We start from the raw sequence: 18,232 nt of genomic DNA on the forward strand, positions 1-18,232 counted from the left end.
TTAATTTTTTTTTGTTATAATGTTCTTCTATTTAGTTCTACTCTCCCAATTCCCAATTGTAATATAATTTAGTGTATTCTTATTATTTCCTATTTTTTCCATTAAAAAAGGTAGTGAAAAGGTTTTGGAGGCAACTTTGTGAGAACTTTTCCTTGATAAGGCTCCTCTCAATCAAGCCCTTATATATTTTCCTTCTCTCATCTTCTGTATATACAAGTACTACAAGGTATGTATATATACATAATGTTTCTCATGTGATCTGTACATGTTTTCTGGGTTATTCGATGTTAATCGTTTATCGTTTGGTGAGTAAAACTTGTATGGAGAATTCTTAAACGCAATGCTGAAGCCGCAAAGCAAAAGAGGAATCTTTCTAGATACTTGTTTTTCTTTTTTGCAGTATTCGACCACCCCAGGTCCCCAACCCAAATTATATATCTATTATATATTTGTATGGATAAATACCCATATCCTATGTTTTCATAACTTTATATGTATTTATACTACGGAGTGTGAGACACTCAAACTTAAAATGAGCCACAATCTAGTAGTAGTAATATATTCATAAGAAATCTACTGATTTGGGATAATTACTACTGTGTTATGAAATATGGGTATTGCATTACATGATGGCAAAGATAGAAATAAATATGATCAAGTCAAGATATTTTAATGGGGGTGGGTGTCTAATTTCGCAGCCATTAGATTTCTGAAATGTCTAGTTAAATTTCAAATACCATTTCTATGTTTTGGTCAACAAAATTGCATAAGCAAGTTAAAATCAATTTATTTTTATTACACACAGGTTGTTAGTCTATAGATACTAGGAGCCGGTCAACTCCATTTTTTATGATGCTGAAGTGTTTATTTGGTTCAAAATTTCAAAGTATTGTACTAGCTTAGTTGGTAACTTTTAGTCTTACCCAACTAGTTTTAGGCTCAACATGTTGTGATTCATTACTTTTATAGGTAAATGCATTAGACTAACTCGAGTGACATATATTGATTATTTTCTTTACCTCTAAACAGATGAATACTAAGGACACTGCAAATGAACAACCTGGAGCAGATGTAGCAACCCTTTTAAATGATTGTGCAGATGATTCTGCTGAACCGAAAAAGGTGAGTAAAAGAAAGGCATGTAGATCTCTCTCATCAGTGTCAACTAAAATTTCTAAATTACATGGTGATCCAAATGATTTTGGAGACAATGTTGAGTTATGTGGTATGGATAATCCTTGTGGAAGTGAGAATATTAGAGAAGCAATTGCTAAAATGCTTATAGGTAATGAGCTCAATCTTGAATGTGTGGAGAGTGAAAGATTAAAGCATTTTTGTAGAATCTTAGAACCAAGGTTTAAAGTTCCATCTCCCGTTAATGTTCAAGATGATTGTTTGAATCTTTATCTGAAAGAAAAGAACAAGTTAAAGGATGTTTTGATTGAGTCAACTCAAAGTGTTTGCCTATCTATAACTACATTGACATCTAAGCAAAAGTTGAGTTACATGGGCCTTGCTGCACATTATGTAGATAGTGACTGGGAATTGCAAAAGAGAATCTTAAAGTTTTGTCAAGTTCCAAATCACAAGGTTGAGACAATTGGCAAGACAGTTGATAAGTCTTTAATAGAATGGAACATTAGGAAAATATTCACTGTGACAGTCAACAATGCAAGCTCTACTGATGGAGTTGTTGCATACTTGTCCAACAGAGTGACACCAATTCTGAAGCCTGAGTTCATGCAAATGAGATATTGCTCCGATATTCCAGTTTTAATTGTCAAAGATGGTTTGAAATATTACCATGAGTCAATATCTAGAATCCGCAATGCCATCAGGTATGTTACATCCTCTTCAGCAAGATTTAAGAAATTTAAGACTTGTATTGAACATGAGAAGATTATTTCAGAGAATTTTGTCTTCTTAGACGTTCCAAACAGTTGGGAATCAACTTGTCTAATGTTGAATGTAGCTGTAGCCTTTGAAAAAGCATTTGAGCGTTTGGGAAATGAAGATACTCAATTCCGCGAGTTTGTGGATGGAGAAAGGGCTCCTAGTGACACAGATTGGAAGATTGCGCGTGCTTGCATAAACCTGAAGAAATTGTATGATTCATCATTAGTATTGTTTGAAGACTATTATGTGACATTGAATCTAGTTGTGGTTCAGGTGGCATGGATTAGCAAACGCTTGAAATCTTGGTGCAACAGTAAAGATTTGCATCTAAAGAACATGGCATACAACTTAAGGAAAAAATGTGAGAAGCATTGGAAAAATATGATCAACCATGTCAACCCTTTGTTGTTTGTTGCTGTTTTGCTTGATCCTCGCTACTTGGAAAAGGGTTTAAAAAACATGTCGCTTTTGATATGCGACGATGAGCTTTTGGCTGATGAACTGACAAAAAAGGCTAGGAAGACTTTGGAGAATTTGTATGAGCATTATACAATGCTTTACTCTACTTCAAATGGTGAAAAGGATATGAAGAATATTGACTATGATAAACTAAATTCATTTGAACACTTTATGTTAGGTGAAGATCAAAAGATAACAGAATTGGAGAGATACTTATCACAGTTTCGTCATCCTTCCTACAATGATTTCAACATCTTGATTTGGTGGAAGGTTCATAGCTTTTGTGAATGTGAGATTTTACTTAGGATAGTAAGAGATGTGTTTGCCATTCCTGTTTCTTTTACATTTTCTGAAACAGATTGTTGCAGTAGTGATATGATTCTTGACTTATCTAATAATACTTTGTTATCTTCTAAGACAATAGAGACACTCATTTGTGCTAAGAACTGGTTAGACCCTCTTGCATAGAGAGGAATTAACTATGTTCAAAGCTTCTCTTAAGCTTTATCTTTTTCTTGTAATGTTTGTCAAATTTTTGTTTGAATTATGGAAACTGCATGCTTTCCGTTTTGCATTTCTAAAATATAAAATTTTTACTTTGTTTTAAAATATAATTAAAATTAGATGTCTTTAAATATCAAAGAGTAATTATATATAAATTTTTATTTATGTTGGGCAAAAAGTTATTAATTATATAAAAAAAATATTATTTAATAGCTGATTATTTAAAAGTAATAATATTTTATAATTATATAAGGGATAATTATGTCATGAGTGATTAAAATTTTGAGTTTGTAATGGGTATAAATTTAATGATTTTTTTTTAGCTGTATAAATTTTTAATGTTAGTAAAACTTTAATTTTTATTTACTTTTTATTTACTTTTTATTAATAATATATTTCGTTAGTATTTTAAACAGAACACAACACGTGTAAGCATAGGTGGAAGAGGCAAGGGGGCAATTAACACACTTAAAATTTCGTTGAATTAGCACAATTTTTTTTTTTTTTTGAGAAAACATGTATTGATATTAATGAATGAGATCATTTACAACAATAACATGTATAGGACCAGGAATATTGGCCCTCCAAACATAAACAGAGTCCACCCGAAAAGCAAATCTAGCAAGACTGAGCCGCACCATTAGAATGCCGAAAAATATGGTTCAGAGAAGTTTGAATTAACACAATTAAAGCATAATCCCAATTACTTTTTATGACAGAGTTTATTACACTGAATTTCATGAAAGTTTTCAAATTTTTTTGAATTGTTTATATTGTTTTATTTAAATTTTGAAACAACTTTTTTCACTCAAATAAAAAGAAGTACAAGAGCAACAAATTATTTAAAGGGAAATTATAGTAAATGGCCCCAAATCATAGGAGTGTGTTAGTTTATGTCATCTTTTCAAAAAAATAAAGCAAATGGTCCTAAATCATAAAACGTAAATGTCCTTATTTCAATTTTTTTTTTATTTTTCTAGAATTAGAAGCAAATTATTTAAACATTATGGTATATCTATATTAATTTTGTTAAAATCTTTTTTATTTTAAAGTTATGTCAATTTTTTTAATTTTTTATGAGTTGTTTTGGGTTGTTGGTATATAGATTTTGTTGTACGGTATATTTCTATTTTGTTGTATGGTATATTATTATTCTTAGATGATATTTATTTTTTATTATGATATGTATAATAGTGGTATATAATTTTATTAGCATAATAAAAATATTTTAATGTATGCTACATATATTTAATTATTATTTTTATATTTTTTGATTGTATGATTATTTATTTTAAATAATATTTAATTAGTTTTTATTTTATTATATACAATGGTCATGATATATATATTTTAATTGTGGTATATAATTTGGTTAGTATAATATACATACATATATATATGTATTAGTAATTTATATTTTTATTATTATTATTTTTTTTATATATATGTTTTGGTGTATGGTATATGTATTTTTTGTTATACGGTATATAATTTTTTTAAATAATATTTAAGTTTTATTTTCTATTGTACTTTTGTTGACATCATATATAATTTTATTAGCATCCTATATATTTTTATTTTTATTTGTTGTTATTATGATATATATTTTTATTGTAAGATATACATTTTTATTGTAAGGTATATATTTTATGTTATATGGTATATAAGTTTTATTGTATAGTATATCATTTTATTTTAGATAATGCATGTTTAGTTTTTATTTTAGTATACATAAAGGTGATATATAATTTTGTTAATATGATATATATATTTTTTAATAATATTATATTATTTTGTTTTATTTTTTATTGTAGGTATATACGTTTCATTGTATGGTATATGATTTTTGTTGTCTATAATATATTATTTATATTTAATATGATATTTAGTTTCTATTTTATTGTATATAAATTTTTTGGTATGTATTCATATTTTAATGGTGATATATATAATTTTGTTAGCATGATATATATATATTTTTTGAGTATTAATTTAGTATTGTTATAATTTCTTTGTGGTATATAATTTTATTACTACGGTATATTAATTTTCTGTACTACGATATATCTAATACTGCTGTATATATTTAAATGATCTAATATATTTATTTATTTTTGTTACAATATAATAATATGCAATACTAAAAAAATTATGTAACTTAATTTTGTTATTATATATATATTTTTTAAAAAAATATGTGATAAATCTATTTTTATAATTTTTATTAGCTAATTTATTAGATTTGGCCATTTACTTAATTTTTTTTAAAAAATGGACATTTACTAACTTAGTTACCAAATTTAGGGCCATTTTGCATCTCAACCCTTATTTAAATTTTATTTTTGGTATTATAAAATATTATTTTATTTTTTTGAAAAAGTACACAAAATTTATGTAACTACAATAAATATCATTACGAAAAAAAATTATGCTTAAAATATTTAAATTGTATCAATATTTAAGATATTTGTACTAGATATAGAGCATAAAATTAACATAGACGCTTTCTAATATATATAGGGAAATTTGCGGCATAAATACTCATTTGTTGATTTTGTTGCTAATAAGTACCCAATTTTTAAAAATTGCGGCATTAATACTCAAAATCTCACTTCTTAAACTCGCCGTCATTGGTACCAGCTTACCGTACTTACTACTAAGGACACGTGTAGTGTCCTGATAATTCTTCCTTTCTTTTTACCTAATTAATCAAGTAAATACATAAAACTAATTAAAATAAAAATAAACAAATTAGTAATCGTTTAAAACATATATTATCAAAAAAAAAAAACCTAAATTAGTAAATCTAAAAGTACTGACCTAGCCACCCACCCACGCACTCCTTCACCACCACGACATGAGAGATCAGGATTGCATTTCACACCTTCTTTCTTCTTAAACCCAGTTTCCAAGCGAACACCTTCCAATCGCCCATCACTATCACACCACACGAAAGACCTCAGGAGAGCCATCAATGGAGGAGGACGATTACTGTGGTATGGGTTCTTACTTTTTCCTTAACATGGTTTCTTTTTCTATTTTATTTTTGTCTTTGTTTTCTTGTGGGTTGTCTTGGAGAAATGAGCTGATTAAATTTGGAGGATTTTTTTATTGTGTAACTGTAGTGCTTTTCTTCTCAAAATCTGTGTTAAATATATATATATATATATTGTGTTGAGTGATGGTATCGTTAGACATTTATTTTGTTTTATTATGATGGGGTAATTTTTGTGGGAAACAAAATTGGGTATTGTTGTTTTGTTTGACTATACAATTAGAATCTTTGCATTTTTTATTTGGCAGGTCATTATTGGACTATTTGACTTTTTACAAAAGTTCTTTTTACTTTATGACTTTTCTGTTTTAGGTTCATACATAATTGTAGATAGAATCCATGTGCTTATGTAATAGCATATTACTATTTTATCATAACCAATAAATGTACATATGGTCCTATTGCAGAGAAGTATTATAAAGAAATAGAGTTTACCAATATCACTTAATTTTTCTACTTTCTGTCAAAAACTTTTGGAAGATAAAAATAGCTCTTAAAAATTTATGATCATTATTGTGTAATGTTCAATTATAATATGATACAGTGATAAAATTTATTGAGCTATACAACAACAACCAAAATATATGGCACTAGTAATAACTAACACGATGAACTAACATGCTTTATTATAGCTTCCTTGCCTTTCTTTCTCGTATTTATTGAGCTAAAAACCACATCTTATTATGAGAGTGTTGCTTGCTACCCTTCACTGTATATGCTATATATATTTATACATTATTGACATGTTTTTAATTGTTTCAATTAATATTTTTTGTTTTTTTTTTCTTTTTCAGATTGTGAGGCCCAAGAAAAGACTATTTTTGAAGGTTCAATTGGATCTAAAACTCAAACAAGTGAGCATGTTGCTCAAGGCCAAACCGAAACCCAGCTAGATGATGTATTTAAGGAAGCAGAATATGCTCCTGAGGCTAAAGACTTAGAGGAAGAGGGCATTGCAGATCCAAGTAAATGGTGGGGTTCTGTCAATAATTTTTGCAGCCAAATTAACCAAGAAGACTCTGAGGGGGGCTATGAAGAGGAAGATGAATTAAGAAGCTTGCCTAGTGATGATGAAGATGTGCATCGGTCAAAAAAGTCTAACATGGAGTTTGATCCAAGGACTAAGCCTGAGGAGATCAAGTTTGAAGAGGGTATGTTGTTCCCTACTAATGAGCATTTAAGAAAAGCTTTGAAAGAGTATTTTGTTACTAGTGATAGAGAATTCAAGTATGTATCCAACGATAGTTTAAGGATTCGAGCTAAATGCAAGGGCAATGGGTGTACATGGCTTCTTTATGCTAGAAGAATGAGAGATGATGGCACAACATTCAGGATCAATAAAATGAAAGGCAAGCATAATTGTGGGATTGTATTCGAGAACAGCTTAGTAGATGCAGACTGGATTGCAAAACATTACTTGGAGAAGTTCAGACAAAACCCAAACATGAACTTCAAGTCTTACAGACAGATGACATCTGATAGTAAGTACTCTAAAGTTTCCTTTTGGACTTTTTATCGGGCTAAAAATAAAGCTAGACACATTATTAATGGTACAGTGAAAGACCAATACGCAATTCTTCACGACTATTGTACACAAATATTAAAACTCAATCCAGGTAGCACAGCTTTGATCAAAACCAACTTGGTCAATGAGAAAAGAGTTTTTGAAAGGGTGTACATATGTCTTGCAGCATGTAAAGTTGGTTTCAAGTATTGTAGACCCATCATAGGATTAGATGGATGCTTCTTGAAAGGTTATTGCAAAGGTATGTTACTTGCTGCAATTGGGATAGATGCAAATAATAGTATGTTTCCTCTTGCATATGCTGTTGTTGAGAAAGAAAATACTGACAGTTGGACATGGTTTGTCGGGCTGGTTAAAGAGGACATAAATGTAGCAGACACAAGAAGCTTCACTTTCATATCTGATAGACAGAAAGGCCTCGAGAAAGCTTTGGGTACAACTTTTGAAGGCTCTGAAATTAGATTCTGTGTGAGACATCTTTATGAAAACTTCAAGAAGGAGTTTCCTGGATTGTTGTTGAAACAAGCACTATGGGCATGTGCTAGATCGACTACCTCTGAAGAGTTCAAAAGAAAAATGAATGACTTGAAGGAGATTTCTGAACCAGCATATAATTGGTTGATGAAAAAGGCACCCACAGAATGGTCAAAATCACACTTTAGGACTTCAGTAAAGTGTGATATGCTCCTTAACAATCTTTGTGAGAGCTTCAATTCAGCAATCTTAGATAGCAGAGACAAAATGATAATCACTCTTTTAGAGTCAATACGTTTCTGGTTGATGGAAAGGATGTGCAAGCAAAGAGATAGTGTCTCTAAATGGAATTTTTCTGTTGGAAAGAGGATCTTTGATATCATTGAGAAGAACAAAAAGGTAGCACAACAATGCATTTGCACAAAGTCAATTGGTGGATCATTTCAAGTTACTTACATAACAGGCCAAGTATTATCTGTTGATTTGGAGACAAGAACATGTACATGTAGATCATTTGATCTAACAGGTATACCATGTGGTCATGGCATAGCTTGTATATGGTTTTCTAATCTTGATGAATACCAATTTGTGGATCCTTGCTACAAGAAGGAAGCCTTCAAAGCTATCTATGCAAAGGGTACTGCACCAATGCCTAGTCCTGATGAATGGGAGAACAAAGGGAAAAGTCCAATCCTTCCTCCACCTGAAACTATATTGCCTGGGAGGCCAAAAAAATCAAGGAACAGAGAAAGGGATGAACCTCCAGCAGGTGCAACTAAATTGAAGAAAACGCCACAAACCAACCAATGTTCAAATTTACTTGCTTGGATCAGTAAATTTTTTGTTCTTTAACTGGTTTTTGAACAATTAAAATCCTTATAGCAAAGTAGTTCAAATAGAATGTAAACCAGTAGTTAATTTGGTTTTTCAACAGTATCTTTACTAGTTTTTGAATTCTCAATAGCTACTCTTTTTAGTCACATATTCAGTAGTATTTTTACTGGTTTTCAAATTCTTTTCTACTAGTTTTTGAGCTCTCAATTGCTACCCTTTTTAGTCACACTTTCAGCAGTGTTTTTAGTGGAGTTTTTTTTAGCTATTTCTACTGGTTTTGAGCTCTCAATTGCTACCCTTTTTAGTCACACTATCAGCAGTGTTTTTAGTGGGGTTTTTTTTTAGCTATTTCTACTGGTTTTGAGCTCTCAATTGCTACCTTTTTTAGTCACACTTTCAGCAGTGTTTTTAGTTATTATTCTTTTTTACTGGTTTTTTCAGCATGTATATTCTTAGTGTTACAACACTAAAAATATTATTTTCTCAATTATGATGCCAACAGATTTTGAAATGCAAGAAAAGTTTTCACAACATGCATCTACTATGTATAGCAAACGGCACAAGCATATTCTAGTTTGTAAAACCATATTCTGTGTACAACATGTATCTTTCACAACACTCAGTACTCAATATCAATATTGTGTATCTCTAGTTTCTAAAATCATATTCCAATAAATAGGAATCGAGTAACATTCTTTCAAACTTAATCATCAAGCTGTGGAATTCAGAATCAGATAATGGATTTACAAAGATTTAAATAACATAATGTACAATTAAGCAACCTTAAAAAAATGCAGAGCTAAAGCGATTCAATTGAACTAAAAAAAGATATATATTGTTCACCTCAATCAAACACTAATTTATCATAAATATGACAACAACAAAAATAACAGATTATCATATTGATTGAACAGGATAGTAGTTACAAGATTTTGATTTCATTATTCATTAACATAAGCCAAATTGGCATTGCAGTTACATAATATAAGAGCATGAAATTAAAATTTCACCTCAGTCAAACACTAATTTATCATAAATATGAGAACAACAAACATAACTACAATCAACACATGTTTTTTCAAAGTTTTTAACACCCATGAATGAAAACAACACTCATGAACATGACCAATTAACCCTCTTTTATTTTCCAATCCTTCATTTGCTTCATAATCCATCAATTGATGCTCATTCATCAATCATTCTTCTCATAATCCATCAATTAGCCCTCTCTGCACCTCACACAACATTTCATGTCCACCCATTCAAAGAAATCACACACCCCTCAACCTAAAATTACAACATAAAATCCCAAAAATCAACATAAATGAATTAGTGCAAATCACATCCCCTTCAAAGCCTTGGTTTTAGAAGAAAAAGAAGACAAAACTCCCTTTGTTGCACCATACCACCTCTTCCTTCCACTTTCATTTTTCTTCAACTTGTAAATGGCGTTTCAAGCTGCTCATCACTCTCGGAAAGGATTACATTTCTGGGTTTAAGGTGCGATTACTTAGGTACAATGGGTTTAGGAGAGAGGTGTTGCGATTGGGTTTCTTCTCCTTTTTGGTGGTGCGAATTGCTTGATCGATTCCCATGTGGTGGTGTGATGGTGGAGGATTGTCTAGGTGGGTGGCTAGGTCAGATGCAATTTTTTTTTTTTTTGATAAAGCTAGGTCAGATGCAATTAGATTTAGTAATTTATGTTTTTTTTTTCTATCATATATGTTTTAAATGATTATTGATTTGTTTAGGTGAAGAAAAAAAAAAGAGGAATTATCAGGACACTACACGTGTCCTTAGTAGTAAGTCTGTTAAGTGGTACCAACGGTAGAGTTTAAAAAGTGAGATTTTGAGTATTAATGCCACAATTTTTAAAAATTGGGTACTTATTAGTAACAAAATGAACAAAATGAGTATTTATGCCGCAAATTTCTCATATATATATAAAAATTTAGTGTAGTGGTACGTTTAATATATATTTTTTATTTTTAAGATATCAAAGTTTTCAATATGTATTTATTGGAGTTTTTTAAAAAGTAATTTAAAGTGTCAAAGATTCGAACATTGACGTTTGAACCTTGAGGGAAGATATTGAAATTTTTTTCACTATACTAAAAATTGCATACATTAAAAATTAGTTACATGAATGTATATTAAAATTTAAGTAAGTCTATAATATATTTTTTTAATGAGATATTTCGGTAGATCTATCTGTTTCAACATTCAAGATAGTTTTTTAATTTATGTTTTTCATGATCGAGTACGTTGTAGTTTCTTAAGACTACTTATAAATTTTCAGAAAATTATGAATAGTTTACAATGTTAAAAATAATGTTTAAATATTTTGTTGCATGCATGAGCACGACTGTTTTTTCTTATACATATGATAAACAACATGTTAAACCTTAATTTTTGTAAAGTAAACTATTCATAATTTTTAAAATTTTTATAAGTAATCTCAAATAACTACATCCTATATAATCATGAAAAAAATATTAAATTGAGAAACTTTATTATATTGAAACAGATCAACAGTCTACTAAAATACAATTTTAAGAGATTGTACTACATATTTTCCTAAAATATTTGCCCCCGTTGACAAAATTTTATGGGTTCGCCACTGTATTAGGCTTGTCTTATTTAGGGAAACTTACAAAAATACTGTTTTTTTACCAAATGTTTTCAAAAATACTGGGACACGACAAACTTTACATTTTTACTGTCCAAACCCATTTTTATTTTTTTTATACTGCCCAGGCCCAATATATTTACTTTTATACTGTAAATAGTAACAAAATACAAATGGCACCTCTCCTTCGTGGTTGGGGACGGAAAAATCAACACTGAAATCATAGAAACACCAGGAAAAAACCATGAAATTTGAAAAAGAGAAAAAATTACTAAATCAACAACAAATTACTGTTTTGTAGTATTATTTTACTGTTGTTTTAATATGAAAAAAAATGCCATGTAAATGAAATATTGTGAATTAGAAGAAGGAGGAGAGTCAAAAACAAGAGAATTTGAAAATGATAAATTTGACACAGTTGACTATGCGAAGCTGGTTGCTAAAAAAATGGTAGAAAAACTTGAAAACAACAGTAAAAAACTAGATCAAAAAATCGACATAAAAACGCGAAGCTAATAACAAACAAACACCAACCAGAAGTTGAAAAAGGTCAGGCATACAAAGACAAGGAAACACTGAAGAAAGTTTACAGCTACTACGCAATCAAAAACAACTTCCAATACAGTTTTTGAAAACATATTTAATTGGGTTTCAATAAGAAGTTTTTTAATATCTTCAATAACAGAGTAATAACCAGAGTTTATAACTCTGGAATGGTAGTATTCCGATCGGGTGTACTTGGATTTTCAATCCTATAAAAAACATAAGAAAACACTACTAAAAAAAAATATAAAGAACATAAAAACAAGCATAAAAAAACTCTGGAATGGTAGTATTCCGATCGGGTGTACTTGGATTCCCAATCCTATAAAAAACATAAGAAAACACTACTAAAACAAAACTAAAACAAAAAAAAAAAAGAATATAAAAAATAAGCATAAAAAAACAATAACAAAATAAGCCATAAGAGCCATCAAAAGATACAATACCACCACTCACAAAACCAGAGCTAACTATAACCCTAAAAAAGAAAAAAAAAACATAATTAGTAAAAACAACAAAAACCCAGTAAAATTTATGTCGTTCTAGAAAAAATAAATAAAGAAAAAAGAGATTTTTTTTACTTAGAAAGTTTGAGTTGTCTGCTGTTCTTCTTCTTCCTTTGTATTGTTCTTCTTGAAGATATTCTCATTGAGATATGCTCTCTTCACCAAGAGAGCTTCCATACTCCTTCATCATCGTTTCAAGTTTTTTCTCTCAGCACACCCGCAAAAAATTTCTCTCTATATATATCTTACTTTTCTCTCTCAAAACTCAAGTAAGAAAATAAATGAAAGGAATGAGCTTTGTAAGTTTTTGAAACATTGAAGAATGGAGAGAAGGGTTTTATGTAAAGTTCTTGGTTGATGGTCTTTATCTTGACACCAATCTCAAGAATTTTTCTATAGACATCAACCCACAAAAAGAGATAGAGAGAGAAACAAAATACATGTATAAGCTTGGGAATGGGGATCACGTGGACGTGTTGTCTACAATTTCAAATTTAAGTAAAAATAAAGTTGTCCCATCAATCAACTGAACACATATAAATAGTTATATATATAAATAAATATATAAATTTTTAAAAATGAAATCATGTGAGTGATTGGACTTAAATTTCAAATTTAAGTAACAAAATAAAATAAAAAATTTAACATAAAAGTAGGGCTGTACAAAAAAATTTGTAAACCGCCTAAACCGAATAACCCGCCCAAACCGAACCGAAAAAACCGATAAAAATTACAAACCGAAATAACCCGAAAAAATTACAAACCGCCCAATCTGTTAATTGGGCGGGTTGAAAATAGGTCCAACCCGCCCAATTAAACCGACCAACCCGACCAACCCGATTTTGCACTTTTATTTTTTTTTTTAAAACTTTTTAGTTTTTATTATATATAATATAAATGATTAAATATATAATAATATAAAGTTATATACTTAATTATTAGTTTTAAAGTCATATATATGGTATTAGTTTTAAAGTGATATTTTTAATTTATTTTTAAAATTTTTGTTAATTTTGACTTTAAAACTAAAAAAAAAAAAGAAAAAAAATTGGCCGGTTTGGGCGGGTTAACCCGACCAAACCGCCCAAACCGTTGGTCGGTTTATAGAATTTTTTTTTTTTAAATTGGGCGGGTTGCACTTAAATTTTAGCAACCCGAACTTTAGATTGGGTTAGAAAATATATAGAATAAACCGCCCAAACCGACCGATGTACAGCCCTACATAAAAGTGATGTAAAAGACATCAATCAACTTTTACAAATCTCTTTTTTATATATAAACACATATATATATTATTAAGTTAAATTAATTAGACTTAAGTACAAAAGTTATAATTACCGTGTAACAGTACAAAAGAAATAAAATGAGAAAAATCAGTATAGAGTGTAAATTTCCCTAAACTAATTGGCGATAGGGCCAAAAAAAATCTAAGTGGGTATTTTTTATATAATTTTTTTTTTATGTATTTATATATAAAGTTGTAAAAATCTAAAATATAGCATTTTGAAAACATAGGTGACTCTTTAATTTAATAAAATATTAAATATAGTATCTTAAAAGATAATTTTTTTTTTTTTTTAAATAGTTGGATCTTTTAATAAATAATAATTAGTATTTTTAACAAATAAATTTGAGGCCCTTTTGTTAAAGGATTTTTTGGGCTTGGGGCGGGAGCTTTAGACGTGCGCCCTTGCTGCCCACTTGTGCGCTGGCTCTGCACTGCATTTAAGATCCATATTTTAAATTATTGGCTCTGGACAGAAATATTTAGCATCAATTTTCCGAAAATTAAGTCTGGTTATAAATTTAAGATACTAACGAAGTCACTAATGAGAAAAATTACAATTTTATTAACATTTGGTACTTAGCTAAATAATATTATTAGGTTTATATTGATTATAAACTCAAATTTTTAAGTAGTTATGACGCTTACAAATTAAAAAACAAATAAAATTTTAGGCATTAAAATATATATTTTTTTAAAAAATATTATATTAATAAAAACAAATTCTTTACTAATAAATTAAATATTTGAGAGGGAACCTTTACCCGCCTCTCTCCCTCCCCTTTGTTTGTTATTCATGGTCGCTTCTTTTCCTCTATCAAATTCGGTGGTATGATCTTCTGCCTGCCTGGGTTGTTTTCTTCAAGCTTGTTACTTTGTCGTTTCTGGGTACACACTTTCGTTTGGCAAACGAGAGAAGAGGAACCCATTAAGGTACAAACCCATATTTTCATGTAATATATAATCCTCACTGAACTGTATTATGATACATGGGTTAAATTAATAGTCTTTTACTTGTAATCTCACTTAATGAAGTGAGAGGAATCTGGATTAAGTGTTCCTTTTTTTTTGGTTCTACATATAGAACAAGTTGAGAAACATTCATTTGTGTTTAGACAGAAAAGCTTATAGGCTGATAAAGGGTTTATAAAGGTGAAAATTTGACATTTTGGAGCTACATATCCATTTTTGGCTACTGCCCTCTATTTCATATATTATCAGATGTGTTCAAAGTTCATTTTAATAATCTTTATTAGTTCAAAATTAATGTATTTCCTCTCAAGATTAATAAATTTGGTGATGTACAACAGTACAAGGTCGTTTTAATAGTACTATTGGGCTAGTCTATCTATCTATTTGCTACTATTATTAGCTTCTACTTCTTGTGATTCATTCTTTTATTTTATTTTTTTGTTATCTAAGTAATGAGACTTGAGTTTTATAGTTATCAAAACCCAACTTTGATTTTGGCTATAAAACTGAGTGACGCACTTTTTGTTTCCACTTATGTAGATGACTTCTGCAACTTGCAATGATACCAGAATTTCTCAACCAGCTATAGGTCAACAACCTACAACTGGTGAAACCCCTTTAACCAATATTGATGCATCTCATCATGATTGTTCTTGTGAGCCAAAAAGTGTGAGAAAGAGAAAGGCATCTAGATCTCTCTCATTACTAGTCTCAGATGGTCGTTGTTCAAAAATGCAAGAAGATCCCATTGATTGTGAGGCCCCATTTCAGTTTTGTCGTATGGATTATGCTCGTGAAGCTAAAAGTAGAAGGGAACTCATTGCTAGAATGCTCATCAACGGCGAGTTTCATCTTAGATGTGTTGAAAGCAAAACATTTAAGCATCTTTGTGAGTTCTTGGACCCTACATTTCGAGTCCCGTCTTGTGTCATAGCTGCACGTGATTGCTTGAACCTTTATGTTAAAGAAAAGAACAAGTTGAAGAACGTTTTGGTTGATTCTTTTCGAAGTGTTTGCCTATCCATCGATACATGGACATCTAAGCAAAGATCGAATTACATTCGTCTTACTGCACATTATGTAGATAGTGATTGGAAAACGCAAAAGAGAATCCTAAAGTTTTGTCAAGTTCCAAATCACAAAGTTGAGACTATTGGCAAGACAGTTGAGATGTCTTTATTGGAATGGAATATTGAGAAGGTACTCACTGTGACAGTTAGCAATGCAAGCTTTAGCAATGGAGTTGTTGCATACTTGTCCGAAAGAATCACACCAGTCTTTAAAGGTGAATTCAAGCAGATGAGGTGTTTTCCAAACATCCTAGATCTTGCTGTTGCAGAGGGTTTGAAGTCCTGTCATGACTCAATTACTAAAATCAAGAATGTGGTCAAGTATGTTAAGGCCTCTCCAATCAGATTACAAAAATTTAAGGCATGTGTTGAGCAAGAGAAGATTATTTCAGAAGAATTTGTCAGCTTAGAAGTTTCAAACGATTGGGACTCAACTTATCTAATGTTGGTGGTAGTTGTAGAATTCGAACGAGCATTTGAGCGTCTAGAGAAAGAAGATGAACATTACTTTCACGAGTTTGTGCAAGGAGGAAGGTCTCCTACTTGTGTGGATTGGGAAATTGCTCACACTTGTGTAAATCATTTGAAGACTTTCTACAATGCATCAATGGGATATTCTAAAGAAGTTTGTGCCACCGCAGAATTATTTTTGTTTGTATTGGAATCGATCCACATGGAGTTGCAATCTTGGAGTGACAGTAAGGATATTCATGCAAAGAAGATGGCAGACAACATAAGAGAAAATTTTAACAAGCATTGGGTGAATATGCATCATGTCAATCCTTTGTTGTTTGTTGCTGTATTGCTCGATCCACGCTGCAAGGAAAAGGGTTTGAGAATGTTGTTGCATAACATATGTGGTGATGTTTTGGCTGATGAAATGACAAAGAAAGCTAAGAAGACTCTGGAAAGTTTGTATGAACATTACTCAATGCTCTCTACTCCACTCCATCTAAGAAAAGTGACATGGAGATCAATAATGGTAAATCAACTGTTAATGCACGATTCATGAGGTTTATGAGGGAAGAAAATGAGAGAAAAGGATTGAAAACAGCAGTGGATCGATATTTGGCAAACACTTGTGAATATTTCGAAGATGATGATGATTTTCATGTTTTGAATTGGTGGAAGGATTGTCCCTATAAATGTAAGATTTTGCCCATGATAGTTCAAGATGTTTTAGCTATTCCTATTTCAGAATCAGAGTTCTACAGTGATGGTGTGGTTCTTAACTCATCTAGCAATTACTTATCATCTGAGACAATTGAGGCATTTGTCTGTGCTAGAAATTGGTCAGGTACTCTTGCATAGAGGAATTATAGTACTTTTGTTTCATATGCAAAGAATTATAGCCACACATGAAACACTCTCTTTTGACCATCCTCTAGTGATTTAACATTGTTATAATCGTTCTTATGTTCACTTCTTGTTCTTTTGTTTATGGCTCTTTTTTTTTTTAACAAGCTTGTGGATTAGGTGTACTTATAGTTCACTTTTATTAGTTCCGTAAGGATCATTAATGTTACAAGCCTCCACAACAATCAGACAACTTAGTTTTTCATTAACAAACTTTCTGGTATAGCCTCCAATATTTTACCTGCTTTGTTTCAATCACTGTAAAAAGAGTGTTTCTCAAATTAGACTAAATGCCAGAAAAGCAGGTCTATAAACACATTTAAGAATTGTTAATGCTGTTTTTTTTACAGCAAGGCACCACAATACAGGTAGCTCATGTTGATCAGTGTTAGTATGTTACATAATACAGAAATATCACACAGTCCTGTATTATACCTACACCTTAAAATATTAGCTTTCCCTAACTGCTCCTTTTCTAGATTACTTAAAAAAAAAATACAAGAGACTCATTTACATTGCTGTACAAACCGATAGAGATTGGTATGTGATACAAAAATGACAATAAACTAGAAAAGGCTTAAACTGTCAGATCACAGTTGTAGACTGTGAACTGATTTTCAACAACAAACTATTAGACACAAATTCCTTTTTTTTTTATCAAGAAGAAAAAAATTTCATTAATCAACTCACCAAATACAAACAAACTACACTTCTCAAAAGAGAAGCAACAAAACACAAGCTCCTAATAATTACACATCAATCTTTGAAGTAACTTCTTCTCGTCCCTAGAACCTTTCCTATCTTTAATCAGAACCTTTCCTATCTTTAATCAAAATGAGTCTATATTTCACATCACTTTTAATTTTATTCACTATACAATTAACAAAGTTAGAATAATAGGAAAACAAGCAAGTGTTTCGGTTGCTCCATATGTGATAGATTGCGGCTGCTAACATAAGAACTCTTATTCTGTTAATCAAGTTTGGCCTTGTGTTGCCCAGCCAAACAGTCCACCTGCTTTGGGTATACTACTTGGTGCAACATGCTACAATAAATCTTGCTGACTTTGAATTTCTCTCCACCTGCTGTTATGATATCAGCTTTATTGTAAGCTGTACGCAACC

General features: G+C 30.5%; 3 protein-coding genes across 3 annotated transcripts; all 3 read left to right on the forward strand.

Annotated features, from left to right (window-relative positions):
* LOC115710370 (zinc finger BED domain-containing protein RICESLEEPER 2) lies at window positions 1–2,964 on the forward strand. Its single transcript, XM_030638743.2, has 2 exons — window positions 1–226; window positions 1,030–2,964. Exon 2 carries the CDS (start codon window positions 1,030–1,032, stop codon window positions 2,821–2,823), a length of 1,794 nt encoding a protein of 597 aa, XP_030494603.1. The 5' UTR covers window positions 1–226; the 3' UTR covers window positions 2,824–2,964.
* A 2,869-nt stretch (window positions 2,965–5,833) lies between these two features.
* On the forward strand, window positions 5,834–9,203 carry LOC133032136 (uncharacterized). Its single transcript, XM_061105984.1, has 4 exons — window positions 5,834–5,855; window positions 6,709–8,682; window positions 8,971–9,080; window positions 9,189–9,203. The coding sequence occupies exons 1-4, from the start codon at window positions 5,834–5,836 to the stop codon at window positions 9,201–9,203; spliced, it is 2,121 nt and encodes a 706-aa protein (XP_060961967.1).
* Window positions 9,204–14,100: 4,897 nt separating this feature from the next.
* Window positions 14,101–17,471, forward strand: LOC115710377 (zinc finger BED domain-containing protein RICESLEEPER 2). Its single transcript, XM_030638749.2, has 2 exons — window positions 14,101–14,643; window positions 15,223–17,471. The coding sequence occupies exons 1-2, from the start codon at window positions 14,542–14,544 to the stop codon at window positions 16,762–16,764; spliced, it is 1,644 nt and encodes a 547-aa protein (XP_030494609.1). The 5' UTR covers window positions 14,101–14,541; the 3' UTR covers window positions 16,765–17,471.
* Window positions 17,472–18,232: the final 761 nt, after the last annotated feature.

Source organism: Cannabis sativa, chromosome X (assembly GCF_029168945.1).
Source record: "Cannabis sativa cultivar Pink pepper isolate KNU-18-1 chromosome X, ASM2916894v1, whole genome shotgun sequence".
NCBI lineage: Eukaryota > Viridiplantae > Streptophyta > Magnoliopsida > Rosales > Cannabaceae > Cannabis > Cannabis sativa.

Excerpts from the sequence above, each read along its gene's own strand:
- LOC115710370 (XM_030638743.2), top strand. The coding sequence starts at position 1,030 with ATGAATACTAAGGACACTGCAAATGAACAACCTGGAGCAGATGTAGCA.
- LOC133032136 (XM_061105984.1), top strand. The coding sequence starts at position 5,834 with ATGGAGGAGGACGATTACTGTG. Across the intron at positions 5,856-6,708 it reads GGAGGAGGACGATTACTGTG|ATTGTGAGGCCCAAGAAAAG; the intron begins GTATGGGTTCTT and ends TTTCTTTTTCAG. Across the intron at positions 8,683-8,970 it reads AAGGGATGAACCTCCAGCAG|TCACACTTTCAGCAGTGTTT; the intron begins GTGCAACTAAAT and ends TACCCTTTTTAG.
- LOC115710377 (XM_030638749.2), top strand. The coding sequence starts at position 14,542 with ATGATCTTCTGCCTGCCTGGGTTGTTTTCTTCAAGCTTGTTACTTTGT. Across the intron at positions 14,644-15,222 it reads GAGAAGAGGAACCCATTAAG|ATGACTTCTGCAACTTGCAA; the intron begins GTACAAACCCAT and ends CCACTTATGTAG.